The 23,530-nt window shown below is 35.9% G+C and overlaps 1 protein-coding gene across 4 annotated transcripts in view; it reads right to left on the reverse strand.

The window, feature by feature from the left end:
* The window catches only part of vti1a (vesicle transport through interaction with t-SNAREs 1A), a 116,982-nt gene that overhangs the window by 68,985 nt on the left and 24,467 nt on the right, over positions 1-23,530 (reverse strand). For 2 of the 4 annotated variants that reach the window (XM_024284588.2, XM_024284590.2), the window contains exons 5-6: positions 19,887-19,907; positions 12,137-12,221 (exon numbers count right to left, since the gene is read on the reverse strand). In XM_024284588.2, the coding sequence (XP_024140356.1) occupies positions 12,137-12,221; positions 19,887-19,907 (106 nt within the window). The remainder of the gene's footprint in view (positions 1-12,136; positions 12,222-19,886; positions 19,908-23,530) is intronic. The other 2 variants (XM_024284589.2, XM_024284591.2) reach the window with 1 other exon arrangement.

A 23,530-nucleotide genomic window follows, 5' to 3' on the forward strand; every position in this document is an offset into this window, starting at 1 on the left:
ATTTAGTTACAACATCTTAGACATTAACTCGTTTACACAACTTGAAATATTAAGAAATACAAAATAATTCCTGACCCGATGAGCCCATTGGATACATTTGACCGTAAAACTTCATTTAAATCTTGCACTTGTGAAAAAAAAACACAGATAAAGGCTTAAAGGGTATCTTTTTTAAAATAAATCTTACTTAACAGTTGTAAAGCCATTGTAACTCATTCTAGACAAATACGTGTCCCTTTATTCAGTTATTTGTGTTTGAATATCTTTGAGATCTCTTTGAAGTGTGTAATTGTCACTTTGTGTAATGACTCTGCTTTTATTTATATCTGTATGTGGCTATTCTAGTTTTTTTTATAAAACAGAGGTAATAATGTTTTATTTTAATAGACATAATACACTGCACCATTTCAAAACTGCAATTCTTATTGATTTGAATTTTTTACTTGAACCACTTAAGTGCAACAAAATAACAAGATCTGAAAAGGAAAACCAATAAAAGAGATTTGTTTGAAAAAAATATCAATTATTTTACGAAAAAGAAAGAAAAACTTAACAGGATAGATGAGCATCATGTATGAGGGGGAGGAACCGTAGCATCATTTACTGTGATAGGCAGAGCTAATGCATGGGAGAGAACTCATGTCCTAGTAGACCAGTAACTTCATAGCCTGTTTTTGAAATATATATTTGTAAACAGACTGTAGATTTAGCAAATGTGATATTTTCAATCATACACATGATCTGTGGAAAAGGCCAATGTAGTTGACATCAAAGGGTCCAGAGTGGGAGAGGTAGAAAGTAGGCCAGGCCGTGGCCTGGGAGAGAAGTAGAGAGGATGCCGGGGACGGGGATGGAAAGAGAGAAAAGAGGGTGCATGGTGCAGGAAGAGATAGAAAGAGAGTTGTGGTCCCAGGCCGGGAGGAGCTCAGGTGCAAGTTGTGAGGAGGCACCTTCTGTTCGTGCCTCCAAGCCCCCACAGCGGACTGAAGAGGGGGCCCAGACAGACATGGGCCCCTCTTGTTTGGCCCAAATAAATCCAGGTGGCTCAAGACGCGTGCCCATGTCACTCAACACATCTTTAACCCAGACAAAAACACAATTTAAAGTTTAGATGAACATAAATGGTTGCAATTTGCCTTCCAAGTCATTTTAGGTGAACTATAAAGTCTCTGAAATTATGACAGTTTTACTTTGTGTAGTTTTGTGTGATATGTTTGTTTTCAGTGCACAGTCATTTTTCCACTTGTTTTCAAAGTAGGCACAACATCTGAGCCGAATGTGTTACAAAGTCTGTTAAATTATCAAAGGAAAAAAAATATACAAATGATTTACAGTGCAGTCGCAACAACAAATGTGTTCATTTTTATAGTAAATCACAGCCCACAAAAGGTGCCGCGCACTGACAACCACTCTGAAATACATGAATTGTTTGTAAAGGAACCACCTTCTTCACTTTAAAACGGAGCTCTGTGATTTCCTCTCTGCTTTATGATCGCTCCACGACAACCGTGAAGAGGAAGAAATGGATTACATCATCTCCTACTGAGACCCTAGTGCAACGTGTCTATACGTTTTTATTCTGACGATTATGAGTTTATTAAAGTAAGAGATAAAAATCCATTTTTTAAAAAAAGAAAAATTTTTTTTTAAATGTTACAAATATGACCTGTATCCCTCAAAGGACCGTCTTAACAGATCTCCACGACAAAGATGCTTAAATCAGTCAAATCGGTTACATCAAAGATGGAGCTCACATATCCAGACTTGTTAAGTTAACTGCAGTCCTATTCCAAAGGTGCTTTGCTGGAGCTTCTGCTGTCACCTGACAGTGGTTGCATAGAAATTGAGTTTGAAAGCCTCCCCAGGAGAGATGGGTAAACCTGTCACAGATGACTGAAGTGACAGAACTGTAAAAAACACAAAATAAACTCATTAATAATAAAAATAAATAAATAAAAATCCCTCGACTGTGCACAATTGTGCACATTTAAAGAAACAACAGAGTTTCCACGTTGAAGATCTTAATTATCTTCAACTCAGGCCTTCTTGACCGTGTTTATAGTTTGCATAAAAGGAAAATATTCATTAAAACCAAGGCACTCCTTTCTACTTTGATATAGATTTTTTTCTTTTGCAGTAGATTTGCATTGATTCCATATGTCTAGGTTTATTAAAAAGCAGCTTTGCATTAAGCTGCAACTGACCAGCTCATTAAAAAAAAAAACACCAAACTAAAACCAGTAAAGATAGATAAGATTTAGTAAATTTCTGCTGTTCGTTGGACAAACTAAAACCTGTACACTGCTGCTCTAATGGTCAAAATCCCCAGGATTGGATCTATAATTATCTTATCTTAAGGCACTCGAGAAAATTGGCATCAAACTTTATACATTTTGGACAATATGACAAATGATCTTAGATTCATAAGGTAAATTTAGCTAAACAGGCAAACAAGTTATTAATTACAAAAAAACACTATAAAACAATTCAAATATTTGAAAAATCTACATTAAAATAAAACTTCTGAATTTCCAAATGCTACCTTACCCAACAATATTAGGTTTAAAAAAGACTACAATAAATAAAAAATGCTGAATTAATTAACTTAAAAAAATATCTAAAATGCCATTTAAAAATACAAACATGCACACTTAAAAACAAGCCTACATCAATGTGTCGACTTTGTTCTGTGTGTAGTCCTAACTAGGCACCTACTCACATCAAACTTGAACAAGACCAGACCAAGTAAGGTGTCCCTGAGGCCACCTTAGTCAGTCCTTCACAACTGTGCTTTAAAAGACGGGCGACAGTACAGCTCGCTGCAGCCCGCCGTGATTGATGATTGGCTAACCCGAGATCATAGATGTTCTCGGGGAGGACTTGCAGAGCTGTGCATACATCAGCCCTTTAGGACTCCAGCTCCAGCGTCTTACTGATGTGAACATGGGTTTGTGTTGACTTTTTAAGGCAAATGGAAATCAATGAAAATAAAAACACCCAAAAAAATTAGAATTTATTTTCTGTGTTTGATTTTAACTCATCGGGAAACTAATTAGGTGCAAAAAAAAAAAAATGCATGTTGCGTCAATCAAAGGCACCTATTAACTTCCTCACACCGCTGTTACAGGCATAACTTTGATAAGTCGGCAGCGAATGAAAGGCTGACGCTGTCGGAGTGTATGTTTTCTTTTTAGGAACACTTGGGTTCACACAGACCGGTCCACTGGATTATACAGGAGCACTCCAGCAGTCCCCCTTTCAGCACTGAAGAGCCGCCAGAGCTCCACTCCCAAGGAAGCTCAAGGGCGCAGCCTATCTACCAAAAAGCAGAATGCACGCAGTAAAAAATGCACCTCTGCCAGCACTCAGAGTCACCACTTTGCTTCATTTACATGAAAGTCAAACTGTTTGTACTATCAAGGTTATGATATTTAACAGAAAAAAAGCATTAAAAATAAGCTCCAGGCAATTTAAAATTCTAAAATGCCTCACCGACTGAGCTCGACGTAGAGATCTGAAATGAGACCAATTAACTTCCATCGAGACAAGGACAATTTCTTGGGACCTTCTTAAATATTGCCTTGAAATGACTGCCAGTTCAAAAACAAATACATTGAAACACACAGTAGTTGTTTTACCCTGATCTAATCAAGCAGAGTTTCAATTTAAACTTTGTCCATTTTGGTCAAGTTGGCAGTTTTGCTCAGTGATTGGATTTTCCTGACTCATAACAAGCACACACAGGCTTGGAGCACACACACAGCACTCCTAAGGTTACCCCCCAGGACAAAAGCTTTACCATCCTACTGACTGGCAGATGGGGCAACCAGCTGACATCTGGGCTCAGCTCCGTTTCATGTTCCCCGGGTGTCTTAAACGGGCGGACAATCCCTTCTGATGGGTATAGAGCGGCCTGAGAGAAGGCTCCTTTGACAGTGGAGGGGAGGTGTGACTGCCACTGAGCAGAGGAGCTGTGGGGACAAGCGGAGGTGACTAATGGGCTTCATTGGGTTTCAAACAGCCAAAGTCAGATTTTAGGGTGGAGTTGACGGGTTGGCTCAGCGATTTTGTACAAAAATTTCTTAAATAGTTTTAAATATTTCTGTATTCTTATATTAATTCATGCTAAATTAAGTCTTTAGTTTATCAACTTTTGAACAGATCACACATACTATAAATATACAAGTGCACTGTAAAAAGTGTAAGGCAAAAAAGTGGTGAGTTCAGTAAAAGGTTGAGGTAACACCCCAAAGGTGAAAAAGTTCTTTAAATAAAAGATTTATGAAATTCTTTAAAACTACAACCAGCAATAAAATACTTTTACTATCGTTAAGTGAGTTATTCAACTACTCAAATAATGAAAAAACAATGAACTGCATGAACAACAGCTGTTTTATCTGAGACCCAACAAACCAAAATAATCTCATCTTCCTTTTTAAAAGCCAAGACATTTCAGGAACTTGAAATAAAGATGAAAATTGTGAATTTATTGCACTTTGAAGCATTATTAAAATTAGAACTACAATTGTTTTTTTAAAGTGAAAGTAAAGATTGAGAATTGTAAGAGACCTGCATATATTATAAAAATCCCAAAGTAATCCAAATTTGATCAATTATTTTTAAAATGTTGCTTTGATATAAATCTATACGCTATTTTTGTTATATGTTTTAATTTTTTTTAAGTTAGTAATAATTTTCCAATTTTAGAATGTGCGGCTTTAGTTTTGCCATTTTATTTCATTTGTAAAAGTTACCATCTTTTAAGAAACAAGATTTTGTAATCTCTTCTATGAGTTTACAAAAAAGTGTAACTCTATAAAAAAAAAAGAAAAAAAATTTGTGAGATTCAAATCTGTATTATTGAAAAAAAATATATATATAGTAATACATATATATATATATATATATATATATATAAATATATATGTATTTGTATATATGTATATATATAAATACACACACACATATATATATATATAATAAATGTATTACATTGCAGATAATTCCTTACCCCAAAATAGCAGCTGAATCTGCATGAAAAAGGGCCACCAATGCATTTCAGCTCAGTTCACTGTGAAAATCTCTGCTTTCTTGCAGCAGTTACTACATTTTCTTTACTACATTTTGAACAAATGCTTGTACGTGCGAACATATATTTGCCTTAATGTTTTTAGTATATGTAGATTCCATAAATATTAGTAATGTCATTCTCAAACTGCACTTATTCTTCACATTAATAAATAACTTTTTAGGGTTTTGAATGTCATGTCTTTTTCAAAACATCATTCTTATTACTGAATGAAAAATTCTAATATACGTCCTCGGGTGACACGCTGGCACATATCTCCCTCTCCTCTGCTCCTTTACTAAATTTCTCTTTTTCCGATTTTTTTTCCTCTCCCTTTCCGTTTTTTAATATTTCAGCTCCTTAGATGTACTGGCTCTTTAAAGTGCCCACGGGGGCTTCGAGTCCTTGCTTTTGTCTCCCATTTCCTTCTGAAACAGTTTTTCTTTAACCCTGTGCGGTTCTTCACAGTTGTTGTCTTAGCTCTCTCCCCTCCGTCGCTCTTTCTGCTGCTTTTTTTTTTTTACCCCCTCTATCTCCCCCTCTCACTTAGTTTTCTCTGTCAGCCAGAGGTCAATGCCACACTTTTTTCTCCTCCATGCACCAAGGCAGGGGGCATCTTTTTAGTTACTGCAACCTCAAAATAGAAGAGGGGAGGAGAAAAAAATCTTATTTAAGGTTGGGATAAGGGTGTCTTTAAAGATATAGTGGCATACCACTATCTGACAATTGGAGGGTGTTTTGTATCTCAGGATAAGGATTAGATTATATCAATAAACGCTTTGGATGGAGTCTGATTGAGAATATAGACCAATTTACAAAATGACCTCGTTTTCAGAGTTGCAAGGACACAGTGTATTATTGAAATTTAGGTTGCCACATTTTTAAAATAAAAAAAAATTGTACATATATACACAAAATATATTTATATAAATATATATATATGTGTATACATTCACAATATATATAGTTTGTATATATATATATATATATATATATATATATATATATAAAATAAAAACTTTACTGAAATTTTATTTTATCAATAATCAAAGCAGGTATTTCCTCAAATTCAAACTTAAGGTTAATTAATACTAACTGTATCTTTTATCTAATTAAGATTCATGATGAGAATCTTGTTGGGTCTAACCAGCTAAAAAGCTACACCAAGCTTTATTGTCAGATTCTTGTTACCTTTAAAATATACCAAAATGTTGGACTTTGGCTAAAAAATGAAAAAAAATTACTATTGGCAATTATTATATTAAAAGCTTTATTCAAGGGGGAGATTAGAGGTATATTTTTTGTAAGGAAGTAGGAAAGACAACTTTTATTATCCAGGAAATCTTGTAAAATTTCTTTTAATTAACACAAATGTGATTTTAAGTTCCATCTACCATTCCCGTTTTAGCTAGTAACCGGAAACTCGTGATAAAACTCATTTAAACTGGGAGAAATCCAGATTTATCCAAGCAGATCCCGGGAACAGGAGCTCGCTCACCAACACACACTTGAGTCTTGTTGGTTCAGCTCTTCCATTGAGGGTCCGTATGCTAGCTGGCCATTGTGCGGGCAAGGCCTTTTGTCTGAGTAGCCGAAAACTGGTGATTGCACCTTAGCTACCGCAGTTCAAGCGTAAACAGTGTTTTCATGCCCTACGATATACACTGTTGCCAGTGGACCCCTAAATCCCTGGAACAGCTGAGTCCTAGGGTGTCAAAGATAATGGCGATTTATTGCAGCGCGAAGCTTTCTCACTGCCTCCCCTGCCCCCCTTTCCAATCGTCCCTCCACCCCTCCTTGTCCCTCAAACAGATTAAAATTAAGCTGTAAACATGTGAGGATGGAATTAACACATTTAGTGAGTCTCCTCTTTCCACATCCCATTTTCGCTCCGGAGCGGCTGATCCCTGCTGCCGAACGTGGGTGCAATTTTAATGACTCGCGACGTTTTTGAAGTCCACATGAAAAAAGCGACGCTCGCCGTTTGTGGCGGCGCTAGATATGGCTGGGCCATGGCCGGCGATGATTGGGGGGGAGACACACGCCGCCAACTCGGACTCCAGGCTCTTCGATAGGATCGGTGTCATTTTCCTCTCCACGATAAGACGCCTTGCTGACAAGGTCCGATTAGGAGAAAAAAAAAATCATTATTGCTGCGCCTTTCATCCACCGGGGGTTTACCGATAAACAGCTCACCCACGGCTAGATTTTCTCAGAACAAGATGTTGTGCGTTGAAGCATATATATATATATATATAGAAAATGTAGCTTAACGTGAAATTTTCAAAATGTTTACCAAGCTTACTTTAAATTTAAAACGCTGTGGGAAAAACTTTTTTTTTTTTTTACATTTAAAATATTTTTAGAGCGCCTCCCTTCTCATTAGCAGAAAGCTCAAGCTGTGAAATATTTAAGTCTCCGCTCTTGCCTTTGCTAATCAAACAATTATCAAATAACTTTATATTCTTTTTGAACACAACACAGCGCACCCATTGTATCAGCCTACAAAAAAAGATCTATTATTCTGTACCTCAAGGAATCGGCTTTACCAAACGTCCTTTAAGAAAAAAAAGAAAGATGCTTTAAATATTGAAGCTTGTAGAAGAAAGAGACTGCACTTTAAAATAAAGCACACAAAAGGCTGAGCTAGATATTAATAAAAAAGATTTACATGATTGCATATATTCTGTATATATTTTTACCTATGTAGTGACTGTAGAACTAAGTACAAGTATTGTTATATGCTGCAATGAAATGCTTAATGAATCCCTAAAATATACATTTTAATCTAAAATCGACCTTTCAAATTAAGAGTTAAAAAAAGTCTTAATTTTTAAATTGTACAAATTTTGTCAACAAATGTCAACACTTTATAATTAAATATAACAGAATCTATTTTTTTGTTAGAAGGGCTAATGAATGGTACAGGTTTGTAAATGACGCTGATTATGTCATTCGTTAAGTGTTTTCTCGCGGATTTGAGAAGCAGGCACCACTTCGGTGGCCCAGCACCAAAAGAATCCTCGAGTCTGATCTTTAGAGGAAGCGGGGAGAAAGAAAGAAAGCAAGCGGGAGTAAAGAAGAGAAAGAAACGAAGATGGAGGGGGAGAGATAGAGAGTCGGGACAAACGTGTACTGTGTTACTGGGCCACTCCAGCACCCATGGACTCTCAGCAAGACTCAAAGCTGCACTCGGCTTCAAAAGAAAGCCGTGAAGACTTGTCTTTTTTTCCGTCTTTTTTTTATTTTAACAAAAACACTTCCCCCCCTTCTTTTGGTAACTCTTGTTATTTGTGTATTTATTTCTTGATGTCCCAGCACCCCTTGCTCTGCCTCTGGAATTCTGTCCGCCATGCTTGCCCTCCCCCCTGTCTTTTTAATACCACCGCACTTGAAAATCAAACTGCTCTAAAACAAATTGATGTACTCTTTAATATAGTCATCACATCATCACAGGGTCCTCGCACGTCTGCCTTGGTGACAACTGTAGGGGCTGCTTAGCTCAACAGCGATGGTTGCCACTTTGTTGGTCGCTTCAATGATTTATCAGAAAAAAGGAGAGATCGATTGTGAGAGTGGAGAAAGAAAAAAAAAGAAAGAGGGAGAGAAAGAATCAAATCCCCAGGACCTTGACTGAGTCCCTGGTACCTTTGATTGACGATTTTTAATCAGATTATCTCCATCCTAATAAAGCTGATAGCCTGTGGTGTTGCTCTCTACCTGCCATGTTGTGAACTTTGGACTGGGCTGGGGCCCCTGGGGGCCACAAGCTGACCCTCTCTGCTTATCTAAATGGGGCTGAAATCAATCCCTAATGAGCTGTTTTATTTTGTAGGGGTTGATTACATACCAAGAGCCCTCAGAGTTGACAGGTTTTCCATTTTTATATTGATGACATGAAAGATACTTTAAAAAAATGATATTCATTGGAGCTTATTAACTTATTTTTTAGTAGAACATTCAAAATCTGGAGGACAAATAAAAAAATGCAGTCTTGCAATTCAAGCTAGTACCTAAAAACTCCTATTGTATACTATATTTAAAAAAATAAAAAAGAAGCTATTACAAATTGTTAAAATTGCATTAATGTTGTTGTTAATATGCTATTATTTTACTAAACTCTAAACATTTAACTGTTTTATTGTGGTTTTAATATTTAAATGTTGACTATAGCACCTTGTTTGACTGGAATCGTGTTAATGCACCATATCGACAAATTTATTAATTAATTGACTATAAAAACTATAAATAAATAAATACTTTTATAACTTTGCCACAATAGCTTTAAAGTTCTTAAAATATTTCATTTGTTTCATTTTCCCCCTCAGTCAGACCCTATGTGAAACATCAATCAACATCTTACTTGAAAAAAAAATTAAAAGGTGCAACAGCTCCTTGTTGCAAGTGTGATGTCTAGTTTGATATGCTATTTTAAAACATATCATAAATAATTTAAATTCCTTAAAAATGTGAGTAGCAGGGCCAGAAATTGACAATCCTTTGATTTAACATCACTCTCCAGGTTTGACAAGCCTCCAGATTTGGGCATTTCAAATGCTCTTGACTCAAATATCTTTAAATTGGCTAACTACATGCCCTACCCCTTTATTTATCGCTCGCTTTAACTAAGCTATCTCTCATGTCTGCTGGATGCTCTGCAAAGGCTTTTAAGTCAGACCTCTCTGCTAATGAACTTCTATACTTTATTTATGAGACAAACAAGGAACTCTGGTTCTTCAGGGTGAATGTGGGGGAAAATAGCTCTGCATGTCCAAAGAGTCTTCTCTATATCCCCCAGACGGCTCTCACTGCTTTTGGCAAGTCTTTGTTTTCAGCAAATACATGGGTGACATTGAGAAGAGAGAAAAAACATGTTGAAATATCTATGAATATCTATGATAAAATGGTTTTGTGTCAACATTCGTTTTTTTTTTTCCTTAGAAACAAGATTTATCTATTTATTTCTTCCTTAAATGTGACCCAGAAGTATCCTGGCTTTTTAAAATCCCTTTTCATTAAAAATATATTGTAGGCGACGGAGAGATCTATATGTGAAAAGGCTGAGTTTCAACACCATTGCTTTGTTCGGAATTTGTCGCTTTGAAATAAAGTGCCATTAAATTCTACTTCCAGCTGGTCAGCTGCTTTTTGTTAAGGGTCACTGTGTCACTGCTAATGGAGAATGCAACTTTGAATTACTGCAAAATAATGACACTAAACGGTTCCCTACACAAAGGAAACAGCTTAGATGTTATAAAAAAAAGCAGAGTTTTGCAAGAATAGTATCAACAGAATAACTAGACAATTCTTGATTGGAGAAACACTAAATCTTTTAATTAGTTTCAGGGTGGAAAACACAAACCTCACCTCTTACCTACCTCCAGTGACATTTTAATATTGTACCTAAATATAGTAAGGCGATAGACTCTTTTTTTTCTTATATTTGTTTGTTTTCGTTTACACTGCAGACAGAATAATAATAAAAATTGACTTGTTTAGGTATAAAGGGCATAAAAAAAGGAAAAGTGCTTAAAGTGTAGGAAACTTTCAAGATGCAAAAAAAATTTTACTATAAAATATTTTTGGTAAATATTTTGGTTAAAAAATGCTAAATTAAATAACTATCTAAGTTACGAACCCCATAGAAATATCTGCACCGACCGACCATGTGTTGTTTGTCTATTCTAGAGCGGCATATTCCCCGTGTATCTGCATTCCAAAAGCAGATGTATTCCTTCTTTGACCTGAAGACATCAGCATTTCAGGTTGTGCATCTGAGCGGAGGGCCGATATCGACAGCGGAGTAAAGAAGGGGTCATGGATTAAAGACGGGACGAAGCTTCCCCGCCAAACCACAAACGCACCCCACAGCTGGTGTGAGGAAAGCCAAGTGTGTGGGACTGAGGCAGGATAAATGCGCATTGTTCTTAGCCAGCCTCACACACACAACCGACCAGACAGCCGGCAGTGTCACGGGGTCAAGGGGCATGTGGCTGACAACAGCAGGACAAACTGCTGGACCCATGATGTACTGAGCAGCGCTGAGCCGGGACCAAAATTCCCTACAAAACACCAAGCTGTGAGGCACATGATGGAAAAGAAAGTAACAATGAAAGACACGGCTGAGAAGAGGTGAAAAAAAAAAAAATCTTCTGGATGTCGCAGAATCTGCTGGAATACCGTCAGAATCCTCAGAATTAGGGGTTTTAAGCAGAGAATGCAGATCATGTTTATGAATTTGTGAATGCATGTCACAAAGAACATCAAACACTGAAAGTCCGCGTGCGAACCTTCCTTGACTTGAATTATTAAACCTGCCAATGTCGCGTGTTCCAGCCGCCACTCGATTATAGTGTAAATTGACAAACTTTTTCAAAACTACAACGGAAGCCACGAGAAGCTGGTTGATACTTCAAGAATAGGCTTTGATATCTCTCTGAGGAATAGACTGTGCCTCAATAATGTGGTGACTGTCGGGATGGAAGAAGACAGAAGGAAAAAACATATGCAAACTGGTTATTTAAAATCCCAAAGATATTTCTTTTTCTATATTAAGATTAAACCACCCTTAAAAATGATGGTTTATTTGGAAAGTGATATATTTTCCTTTTCTTTCTTCCCCACAACTGAATTACCAACTTTATGAGATATTTTGTTTATTTTCATAGACTGTCTATTTATTTGTGCAAAAAAGAAAATAAAGGCCCGATTCGCTTGCATACACAACACAAACAATCGCACGGCGCCATAGTGATGCTTGAATTTTCCTCAGGAGCAGAGCAAGGAGATGCAGCACCCGATCTGTCGCCTGTACACTTCTCCCTCTACCTCCCTGGCTCGTCTTTGATGTTCCCCCGAAAATGTCATCAGTCGTCAAGGAAAAAGAGATTTTTTTTTTTACCTTCACACCCTCCTCCAACACACACACACACTCACATAAACACACACAAATCCTCCAACCACGCATATGAGCAAGACAATTTGCTGTCGCTCACTCATCCTCGCCACCATCCTCAACTCCCACCCACCAACACCCCAATCTATTCCAATCCATAACAGAATACGCACCAGTTTCCACTGCTATCTGGTAGCCAGCCTCCAGTCTCCGCGATGACCTTTCCAGCCTCTCTGTGTTGTCCAACAGATGCGCTCTCTGCAACAAATGGGGGGAAAAAAGGGGAGGATAAATAAATAACGTAAAAAAAAAAGAAAAACAGAAAATAAAAATTGATTGAGAGGGCTGGAACCCATTTCAAAGGAACACATCAACGCTGTCACCTAAACAGAGACCAGTGCCAGAGAAATACAACCAGGCTGGAAATAACCTTCAAGGGTGATGGTATGTTATATGCTGATGAAAATTCACATTGAGACAGACGGTGTAATGGGTGCCTCATCTTGGACATAAAAGAGCAACTACTTGGAAGTCTTGTTGCTTCACTGCACTGTTTGAGAGCCAAGTCCTCAGTTACACAAAGTATTATTTATTACATGACAGAAACTTTTTCTTTTGATTTTAAAAATCTAAAGGAAAATGTGATGGAATCTAGATGAAAATCTTGTAAAGGCCAACATTTCCAACAATACTTGTCTTATTATTGAACATAACTGCTTTATCAGTGCAAATACAACAAACATTAAAAATGAATACAACAAACATTAAGTTTTGAATTGGTAAATTTACCCAATTCATCATGATTTCCAAGCTATCAACAATAAACCAATAAGAACAGATACGTAATAATAGATGTCACTGGATAAAATAAGTAAATACCTGCTTAATAAAAATGGTAAAAAGTCAGCTACATGGTTGTCATTTTTCTTTCAAAGTAAAATCGTTGTCTATTAATGTGCCAAACTGTGACATGTTTTAATATTTCGGGGACATAGCTGCACCCAAATTGTTAGCGATCCCATTGGTGCCATGAATCGCACAAAGTTTGGTTTCTTTGCAGATGATTAACTAATATATTTCAATGAAACATTGAACCTGTTGACTAAAAGTCAATTGTATTTTGTTGTCTTGTGCTTTGAATTGGTAAATTTATCACAATGTCTGACCTAACAAAAATAAACCAAAAGGACCAGATATATAACAATAGATGTCATTGGGTTAAATAAGAAAATACCTGAATAATAAAAAAGGCAAAATTTCATTTAGATGGTTTTCATTTTCCTTTGAAAGTAAAATTATTGAATATTAATGTGCCAAACTGAAACATACTTTAATATTTTCAGGACACAACTGCACCCAAATTGTTACCAGTCCCCTATAGGCACACTTGGTTTCTTTGCAGATGATTAACTCATTTGGCAATAAAAATAAAAAAAGGCATTTTCTGTATTTTATTGACTTTTGTTAATCTGTGTCACTGAAATATCTGGCTCTACCACTATAACCGTTCATCCTGTTTTTAAATATGCGTTTAAAAAGCATCAGCTTTTTCCACAGTTCTTTGATTTTAAAATAAATTCTTTTTTAAAGACCTTTCAATACTGACATGATAAAATATAAATATAATTCAGTACTTTGTTTAAGATGGTGGTTTTGACACTTTTTTTTTGTTTTTTTTCTTTTATTCTATTTCAATAACGGCTTATGGATTTTCTTAGTTGGACGTGTTTTGATGTTTTTTTTCCTTTACTGTCAATAAAGCATTCATTTAAAAGAAATTGAAATACATTTACAGTCTAGTAAATACACTGCATTGATAGCTGCCTCAACAAACTTTGTAGGAATGTTCAAATACGGAACCCCAAGAAGAGGAAAGCCACAAGCTTGATCACAGAAGAGTTAAATGTTTACTCAAATGTTATGGTTTTGATGGTCTAACTGAAGTGGTCTGCTAAAAAAACTGGATCAGATGTAACAAGTCTGATACTCAGCCCAATGAATGACAACCACCCAACTGACAGGGTTGTAAGCACATCACATGAGTGAAGAGGACAGGGGAGGAACTCAAATCTCAGGTCTTGGTTGGGCTGTCAAAATCTGTACCAGTTAATCACTCAGAGGAAATGAAAAGTGTGAAAGTAAGAAAAAAAAAAGAAAGAAAAAAAGCCAGCGACACACTTTTCAAAGTCTGACAACAAGAGGGACGGGGAAAGAGCATGGAGGAGAAAACTCCCTCTGAACTCCTTTCCATCCTTCATTTCCTTTTTTTTCATGCTACTGACAGACGTCACTTAAAATTGCAGACACTTTTAATAGTTAAATATGGGGCAGCAGAAGGGCTGAGTGGTTGGAGGGTGGGTAACGAGATTGATAAAATGTGCTTGTGGTAAGCAAAAGCAGATAAGAACATGGCGATTAGGAATGAATGTTTTTGGCAAAAGGGGTGTACAGGGTAGGTTACATGAATTGGAAGTGGTAGCAGCCCCAACACAGACAGTGGCAGTGTGCTGGTAGGTGGGAAAATGGTTACCAAATTTGGCCTATAATGAGCCCCTATGGATCAGCAAAGACAGAGCAGACGTATTGACATGCATTGCTTGAAGTAATACACCTAGACCATGGCTGCACTGCTTGTGTGTGCTTGGGAGCATCAGGCAGCCAGGGATACTGACAGAGTAGCATACTCCCTGGGTTCTTCAAAGAGCTCAAGTGATTAGTATGTTATCATTACCATTCGAAACGTGATTTTCCTATTCCCTCTCGGCAAAGGTGACACGTCTCGGGGAGACGGCCGGCAGACTTGCTACGATGGAAAGCCACTTCAAAGCTTTCTCCTCCTGAATTTCTCCCTCTCTCTTCTCTCTCTCGTTCCGACTTCTTTTAGGGCCAGGGGGAAGGGAGGGTGAGGACGGGTGTGTGTGCAAGGTGGGAGAGGGTCTGGGGGGGGGAGAGATGGGGGCTCATAGTGGCAGCAGAGTATATGTCTGTAGGATCATTAGAATAATGTACTGAGTTTGGCAGTGAGAGAACCTGAAGGTAAGGGTGAGAGTTCAGCCACTAATAATCTGATAATGACACAATGATGGCCCTAATAATGGAACAATCTGACCATGAAAAGTGAAGGAAAAATAGCTTTTAGAATGAAAACTAAGTATCTTTCATTAAAAGGTAGACTGCAATACTGACTCATGTTTTAAGAACAATGACAGTATTTTACCAGAAAACTGTTAAGGTTTACACATTTCACACAGTGGATAACCTCACTTGTACTCAATCATCTTTTAATCGATTTTCAAACCAGTGGGTCTTTTAAATATAATTATGTAATTTTTAGCCAAAATAAAACGTCTTGTGTCATTTTCTAGGACATAGTTTCTGCAGAGCGGCAGTAGTTCATTAGAAGTTCGTCTCTGAATTGTTGCCTTTATTTACTCTCTTCCACACTAGCTTACAGCCTCTCACAATCCCAACCTAACATTACAGGTGCTACAAAAATGGTGAGCTATATTGGGGATCTTCAGCCTTTACAGTTTTAATCCAGATGCCAGCTCAGACAAAAACAAAGACGTACATGGATCTATTTGTCTGCAGATGAATGCATCAGGATGGAGCAGAGCTTCTGTGTCACACCAACAAGCCTTTTTTTTTGTTTTTACGTGTAATACGTTGCACATTGCTGCATTACCCGCACGTATTTTAAATGCGTTCAAAACTAAAGTTAAAGTTCGCACACCTAGATATGGTTAATTTGATCTCCACATTTAACCCATCCCCTGGGGGAGTGGTGGGCTGCAGAAACGGCGACGCTCAGGCACCATTTGGTGTATTTGAACCCAGTCCTATCCTTAACCCGTCGTCCAGGTCCGGGCAGCCAATAATAAAGCTCAGCACTGACCGCATATAACTTTCTAAATACATGCAAATAGTCACTTTCTACTTAGAAATGCAAATTTAATCTTAATCTTTTTATACAAGTCTTCGATTGAGTAAAAAATGCCACAAGAACGTGTTGAAAACACCAAAAACACAATTTTCATTGAACAAATGTATTCAGTAAAAATAAAATAAATTTAAAATGACACAATTATTTTAGAAAAAAACAAGGAAGTAGTGATACAAAGCATCCACATCAAGATTTAACCCATGTGAATCTCTCAAAACAAAAATATTGTTTAAAGCTGCCATATCATGATTTTCTTAAGCCTTTAAGAATAAATTATATCCATAAATATGATTATATTGTATATTACCTTCATAACACTAAAAAACTAATTATTTATGATGTATAAGTCATTTTTGTGGACCGTTTTAATACACGGAAGTAAAATGACTCGATCTCTGAAGCACCACCTTTCGTTCCTTGTCGGTCCCGCCCATTTCACGACATCATTCTTGAGCTTGCCCATAAACAGTCAATGAGCCTCCCCGAGCCTCCTCAGCTTGCCTACTTTCTGTTTCAGACCAAACCTTTTCAACAAAACATAAGATTTCTTCAGTCACTGGCCAACAGAAGAGAAAGATGGATGCGCTGCGGTTTGCAAATGCTTGTCAGGGTTCTCAGAGCGAACCGGAGTTCAGTCCGATTAGAAAAGAATCGAGACCACCTCGAAAGATGGATCCGAGAGCGGTTCCTGGTACAGCTGTGGTGCCAAGGTAGTTATCCCCTGCCAGGATACACATTCTGACAGGGGATGACTAACTTGGTACCACAGCGCCACGAAGAATGTGGGTGTGTGTTCGTTGCAGTCTGTGGGCGGAGCTTGCAGCACATACATTTCCTGCAGGGGGCGGTTGACATTACGCTGATGTCAGCATGAAGCAATCTGCTTGTTTTTGTGGGTGTGGGAGGGGCTGCTGCAGAGAGCGCAGGTTTTTAGAGGATTACTCTTATATGCATGAACGGATCAAAATACAGTTTTGTTTTTTGTTTTTTATACTGAGGAATGAACAGTATAATGCATTTAAAACCTCAAAAGTAAAATTTTCATGGTATTGCCCATTTAACACGAAAAAAAAAAATTCTAATTTTTTCTCTGGGACTATTTTAGTAAAGACTGTAGCCTATCTTTGTTCTGGAATTATTTTAATAAGTCAATCACATTTGACTGCCAATTGTCAAAGTTATTAAACCGTTTCCCTCCAAATCCGAAAAGTTCTAAGCAGGTTGAAGATCTTTAGTATGTTGTGACAGTTTTATGTTAGAAAATGATCCTCCATGACTCCAACAGAATCAAGTGAATTTATTTTTAGAATGCACTAGTCATCCAGAATCAGTTATTTAGGTACATCAATGAGGTTGAACCTCTTCTTGGCCAACTGTAACACCGCCACATCATAACACTGCCACCACAGGTTATTAACCGACATAATGGTGGCACCACTAAATTTATACGCCTTCTAACATATGACAAGGTTAAACTCAACTTACACATTCATGCATTACCTTTTTCATTAAAGTAAATTGGAGACAATTAATTGTTCTTCTTGCAAACATTACTAATGTATACATTAACTAATTTTGATTGTGAGTGCTCCAACATCCAAAATTTCTACTTCTAGTTGTTAAGCATTTAATCATCTTGTGTCTATTTAAGATGCAGCATTATGGAGCTCATAGCGCTTTTAGATTCTTGGAATCCTTTTGAGGCATCTGTGCTTGATACAGATCAAAACCTTGATCCTCATGAAATAAGGCAATTTCTATGAAAAGATTACTGTTAAACATGGAGGTGTTCAAAACTCTAAAATATTCATTTTATCAGTATAAGCTAAAAATCATGCTAACACAATTAATGTAGGTTTTTTTAAACTTTTAAAACATAAAAGATTTAATCAAATTATATACTTGATTGGATTGTTACGTTTCTAAATAAGAGATTTAAATACAGCATATGAATATTGTGAATCTGCGAGTGCACTGGAACATCCCACTACTGCCATTTCTACCTATGCAAGCCTTTTCATCTGACACCTACATTTTGAACAAAGATCTTCTTAGGAACAAAAAGATGTTTTTTTTCTGTTGTGCTTTTTGCATCAAGAAGCCCTCCTCAGTTGTAAGTTATTAACAGGGAGCCCCAGAACAATGCTGCTGTAGCTCAAAAGAAATCTCTCTCCTCTTTTTGCATTCTCCTGCCTTTTTTCAATATCAAACACAGGCAGTTACTATCACAATTTTCCAAAGTTCAGATGATTTTCTTATTATTTCAATAAGGGTGGGGGAGAGTCAAAGTGAATAATGATGACAGCTGCGATTCAGACTGACTGTGTGATCTTCTGTGCCGTTTGTTTGGGACTTGTAAGACGAGGAATTACAAGTGTCAAACAGCTGTGAATATAGGTGCTAAATATTTAAACATGTTTCTCAGCTGCAGGAGGAAAAAAAATGTAGTTTTTTAAAAGCAAGACATAAGTGAGTATAAGCTGTGCCAGCCTTTCCTTCAAATGCAGGAGCAGGAGGGTGGAAGACAGCAATAAAGATGAAGGCGTTAGATCAAGTCAGCATAAGAGGAGTGGACAATCACAAACAAAAAAACAATGGAAGACTGAGATCCTTTCTTAACATCAGGGTGGCAGGAATGTAAAATATGAAAGATTAAAAAAACAAAAGATAAAGGGACTGGTAAAAAAAATGTTAGAAACATAAAATTAGAAGCCATCTTTTAAGAAAATATGTTGAATGTATGATTAGCCATGTTTCTAAAGGAACAAATAAGAAAAAAAATCATTAAAAACTTTATTTTTATGATAGAAATTAATCAGTTGGAGCCAAACGCAGTGTTTTTTTGGACAAAAATGCAACTTCTCTGACTCATATTTCAATTAAATGACTAAATGAAATGACAAAAAGAAGTAACCTTTTATGTCAGGCGTATATGGGAAATTTTAGACATCATAATAGCATTTAATAAATACTCATAAGTGATTTTAAACTTTGCTTTGTCAAAATCAATGATTTATAAGGAATTATTTAGCAATATCTGGAAGCAAAAGTATTTTCTTATAAGCCAAGGTTTTTAAGAATTTCTGCAAAAAAAAAAAACAACTTTTTTAAAGAGATTCAAGGAAAAAACTATGTTGGAGTTTTCTTGCAGCTGTTTTTACCTTGGCATCACTCAAATATTTCCACACTAACTTTGTCTGGTCAAGAAATAGTGGGACAAAGAAAGGTAAAATATATATATATATAACCTGTCAGGAAAGTACAGGGAAAAAAACTTCAGCATCAGCACAAAACCAATGTGAAATTTTCAAGTTTTAGACTTTTTGATTTTTTAATGAGGCAATTAGTTTGGTTTTACAATAATAATTTCCTTAAATTATGTCTCTACTGACTGTCATCTTGTCAAGTAATACACAGACTTCTTCACAAAGTCACTTAAATATGAAAATGTTTCTTTAATATGATATGGAACCCAGGTTCTTCACAACGTAAAATTTTAATATCATAAATTACTTTAAAAAATACACCCTAAAGCTATCAAGTCTAACTTTTTAAAACACAATAATACTTCAAAAACCCTCTATTCATCTTTCTGACAATCAGAAGTATACAATTTATTCAGAAAAAATTAAAAACTTTTCGAAAAAATGGACAGTCCCACTTGAAAACAAGAAGTAGTTTGACTTCTGATCATTGCTGGGCTCTAAAATTAAAGTTACATTAAGCCGTACTGGTATTTGTCTTCAAATGGATGCATCAATAAGAAAATCTCATCTTCACTCTGTAATATGTAAGGGAGATGGAGCTGGGAAACTGGCCCTTAATGAACTCATTATCTGTGGTTTGGCCTTTAAGCTGTTCAATCAGACATGCAAAGTGTCCAAATTAACTGATTTAAATTTTCTACCAGACTGAAGAGGGCAAATGGAAATTTCAGTGGGAAAGCAGAATTTAAATTGTTAAAGGAGAGAAGCACTTACCTCTTCACGCAACTTTATCAACTGCATCATGAAAGTCGAAAGAAGAGAGAAAAAGGACAGATAAAAGCAGGAAAAAAAGGCAAGATCAGAATAAAAGTAGACTTAACCTGGACACATTTTTATGTTTGCATGTTTAGGGAAAGCCAAGACAAACACATTAAACAAATGCCATTTTAATAGACTATTTTAAACAAAGATCAAGTCCTGTTGCTGTCACATTAAAACAAGGGACCAGATCACTCAGCATGCATTTCAAAATAAAGTGTTAAGGAAGTCACATCTCAGAAGATCAGAATGCAGAAGATGAAAAATCATTTCTAGAGATGTGTTTACCCTTTAAAATTAAATTACAACAGTTTCACCTCTGTTTGTTGGTGATATGATATCAATATTTCATTCTACTCATCAGTCTGAGTGCATGCTATTCAGGTTACACACTGAAAGTCGTGTAAAGCTGCAGTTGTAGACGGTGCTGCTTAGTATTGGGACAACCGCAAATGATGAAAAATGAATCTTAGCATGGTAATACATTTTTGATGACAGAGAATTGCAAATGTAAAGTGAAGTAAATAAAAAATGCAATTCCTATTCCCCATCCTGAGAAGGCGTGCATCTCTGATAATGAAACAGACATTTGAGGGAGGACTTTAATCCCATTTGAAATTAATTATGCCTATCACAATTAAAAAGGTTACTTCACTGGCATGTCTGGAAAAAAGGGGAACATTGTTCTTTTGTAAGAATTGCTTATTCATTTATGTTTATTCAAATAGGACCAAAAATAAAAATATTACATCAACTAAAACTGATACTTATTCTTTAAATATAATGATTGTGAAAAAATTAAAAACAATTAATTTAAGATTTTTTATGCTAATTTCTTGCTTTAAAGCAAAGATTTTTTTATTTTTCTTCATCCACAAAATTATAGAGTTAATAATACATTAAAATAATAATCATTAATAATTTCTGCCTTATAAGAAAAATAGCAGCATACTTTTTTTTTAGGTATTAAAATATAAAATTATAAAAAATATAAAAACTACTTTGATAAAGTGGTGCCAAAATTACATCGATTGGTAATAATGTATTTCTCAATTTCTACTCCGTGTTTTATTGGTAGAGCTGAAAATATTCCTCAACAACACGATACACTTTGGAGTGGAAACAGTTTTTTTTTCCTGAGCTAAGCATCAACTCCCTGCTAAGAATGTATTATGGAAGAGGGCAAAGTTTAAAACGACAGCGTGGATGTGGGTATTCGGGGCTTGAACAAACACACCAGATCCTGCGATCCCTCACCCCGGCGCTGGCATCAGTCAATGGATACCAAACAAAACTTGTTCTAGCTTATTTGTGCTGCCTGACTGATTGCAAGTCCTCGTGGAGGATGTGTTAAAACTATATGGGCTGCTTTTATTGCGTCTCGTTGCTTTGCTTTATTTTTCCTTTTGGCATGTATTCTTCAATGTGGCGTACGACGCTCGTGTTGCTCAAGAGATATACTGCAGAAAATACAGAACATTGTAAATGGTATAATTACTCTTGCATGAGCGCCTATCCTTGTGTTTTTGTGACGCCAGCCAGCTTTCAAAATTGCACTGCTGCAATTTTTCTGTTATGATAATCAGCAATTTTTTTTTTTTTTTTCAAACAAAAGATTTTTTTTTTTTTTTCATCCAACTCTGAATTTGATACAAGTGGTAATCTGCTTCCTTTGTAGCCTGAAAAATCTGGTCGGTGCCGGCTCAAACCAGCACAATCTCTTGTGGCCAAGCCGTCTGCTGTGACTGAAATCGAAACTATTCCATCGTGTTCGTGTGTTAAAAACGTGTGTGCATTTGTTGCTTTGTGCTTGTGTGCATAGAAACATTTGAGCGTGAACTGCATGCAGAGGAGACAGAAATGTGCAACGGTAGCCTTGCACATTATTAAAAAAAGGGAAAAAAAATGAGTGATAGTGCCAATTCAGTCTCTGCCTGCATACAGATAACAAAAAAATGCCGAACTCTATTAAATTGTCCTTTAGCCATTATCGCAGGGCCAAGACGCCATTTTTAGAACTTATGACGGCTCCCCATTTTCTTAGCAATAAATCCTTGCCATGTAACCAACAGATTTGTGACTGGTAATGATCTGCTCAGCCAGGGCTATATGAAATGATCCTGACCCCTTTCAGATCGTCAGGAATTAAATTGACCGACTTGCCCCGGCCCCCACCATCTTTCCCCTTTCCTATCGCTGCCGTCTACTTAGATAAAAAAAAAAAAAAAAAGAGAAAGAAAAAAAAAGCAAAAACCTGAAGTTCAGAGTACTCCACTCACAGCAAGACCGAGACAAGTTTATCTCCATACATTAAAAAATAAAAACGTTTCTTTAAGAAAAAACAGGAAAATATAGATCATCTACTTGCCTTTTATTTAGACATCAAATCCTTTATATTTTATAGATTTTCATTGAATTATTAAATGTATTATTATTGGCCATTTCTTTAACTATTAAATAGTCATAACAAAAGGGCCAAAAAGCATAAAATATAAATTGAACACTTTTATTTACACACCATAATATTATTTTAATATTTTACTAAACTAAAACTAATTATAGAATGGTTAATATAATTACATAATATTGTTTCAAATTTTTAAAGTAATTCATATAAAAAGAACAAAATGTTAATGTTCTTAAATTATTAAATCTTCATTATGAGTTTAAGCAAACCACAAAATATTTTTTAATTTAAATAGTTGCTTTTTGTTGAATAATTTTACCAGTAATTTGAAATTTACAAATAAAAAATAATAACATTTGAAAATATATTTAAATATTACTAATAAAAACAAATGTTTTGAAATGTGATTTTTATTTTTAACTTAATTAAAAATCAACATGGTCTTAAATGTGGAGCAGCAATTTGACTTTATTGAGGCTATAATTTGTCTGAAATGTGCATATCCGTGCTGTCCAGGGTCTACCCGTCTGCACCCTGCAATTTTTTATATCTTGGCTGGGGATACACGTGTCTCTGAGATGAGGAGATGATGGGTCACTTTTGAAATGATAATGGAAGATATTCAACAACAAAAAAAGCAGAGAAAGAGCAGCTTTATTTATCTTTGTAGGGCTGTGAATCATCTAAATATACTCGCATGAGGAACTGTGAGATTCACAAACATAGAAGGTTTTTTTTGTCCTTTGTGTGTGGGGGGTTGCATTCACAGCATTTAGTTTTATGTGAGTGTGCGCAACGGATTTCCACACAAAGTAGCCCAAGAACACTGACGGCGAAGTTTAAAGGAAATATATTGGGAGTCAAAAGACCTTCTTATAAGAGTACAAGCAGCAATGTTGCATGTGAGCAAAGCAGAGGTAAAAAATAAATATTTGCAACAGCTCAGCATTTATTTAAAATATTGAACAAAAATATTTTTTAAGTAAAAAAAAAATATATTTGAAATAAATCTAGGTAATTTTCCCTTAGTGGGATTAATACAGCTTTATTTTTTAGGTTTGTTCGTAATCTTTAGGCATTGAAAAAAAATTAACAAATGTATTTCTGTTATATTTCTGTCTAAATTGATTGGTCTTGAGTGTTTCAAATATTATTTTTGAAAAATTGCATAATTGAAAATATGGTAATATAT

The sequence above is a fragment of the Oryzias melastigma genome, linkage group LG19 (genome assembly GCF_002922805.2).
Source record: "Oryzias melastigma strain HK-1 linkage group LG19, ASM292280v2, whole genome shotgun sequence".
In the NCBI taxonomy this organism is placed as follows: domain Eukaryota; kingdom Metazoa; phylum Chordata; class Actinopteri; order Beloniformes; family Adrianichthyidae; genus Oryzias; species Oryzias melastigma.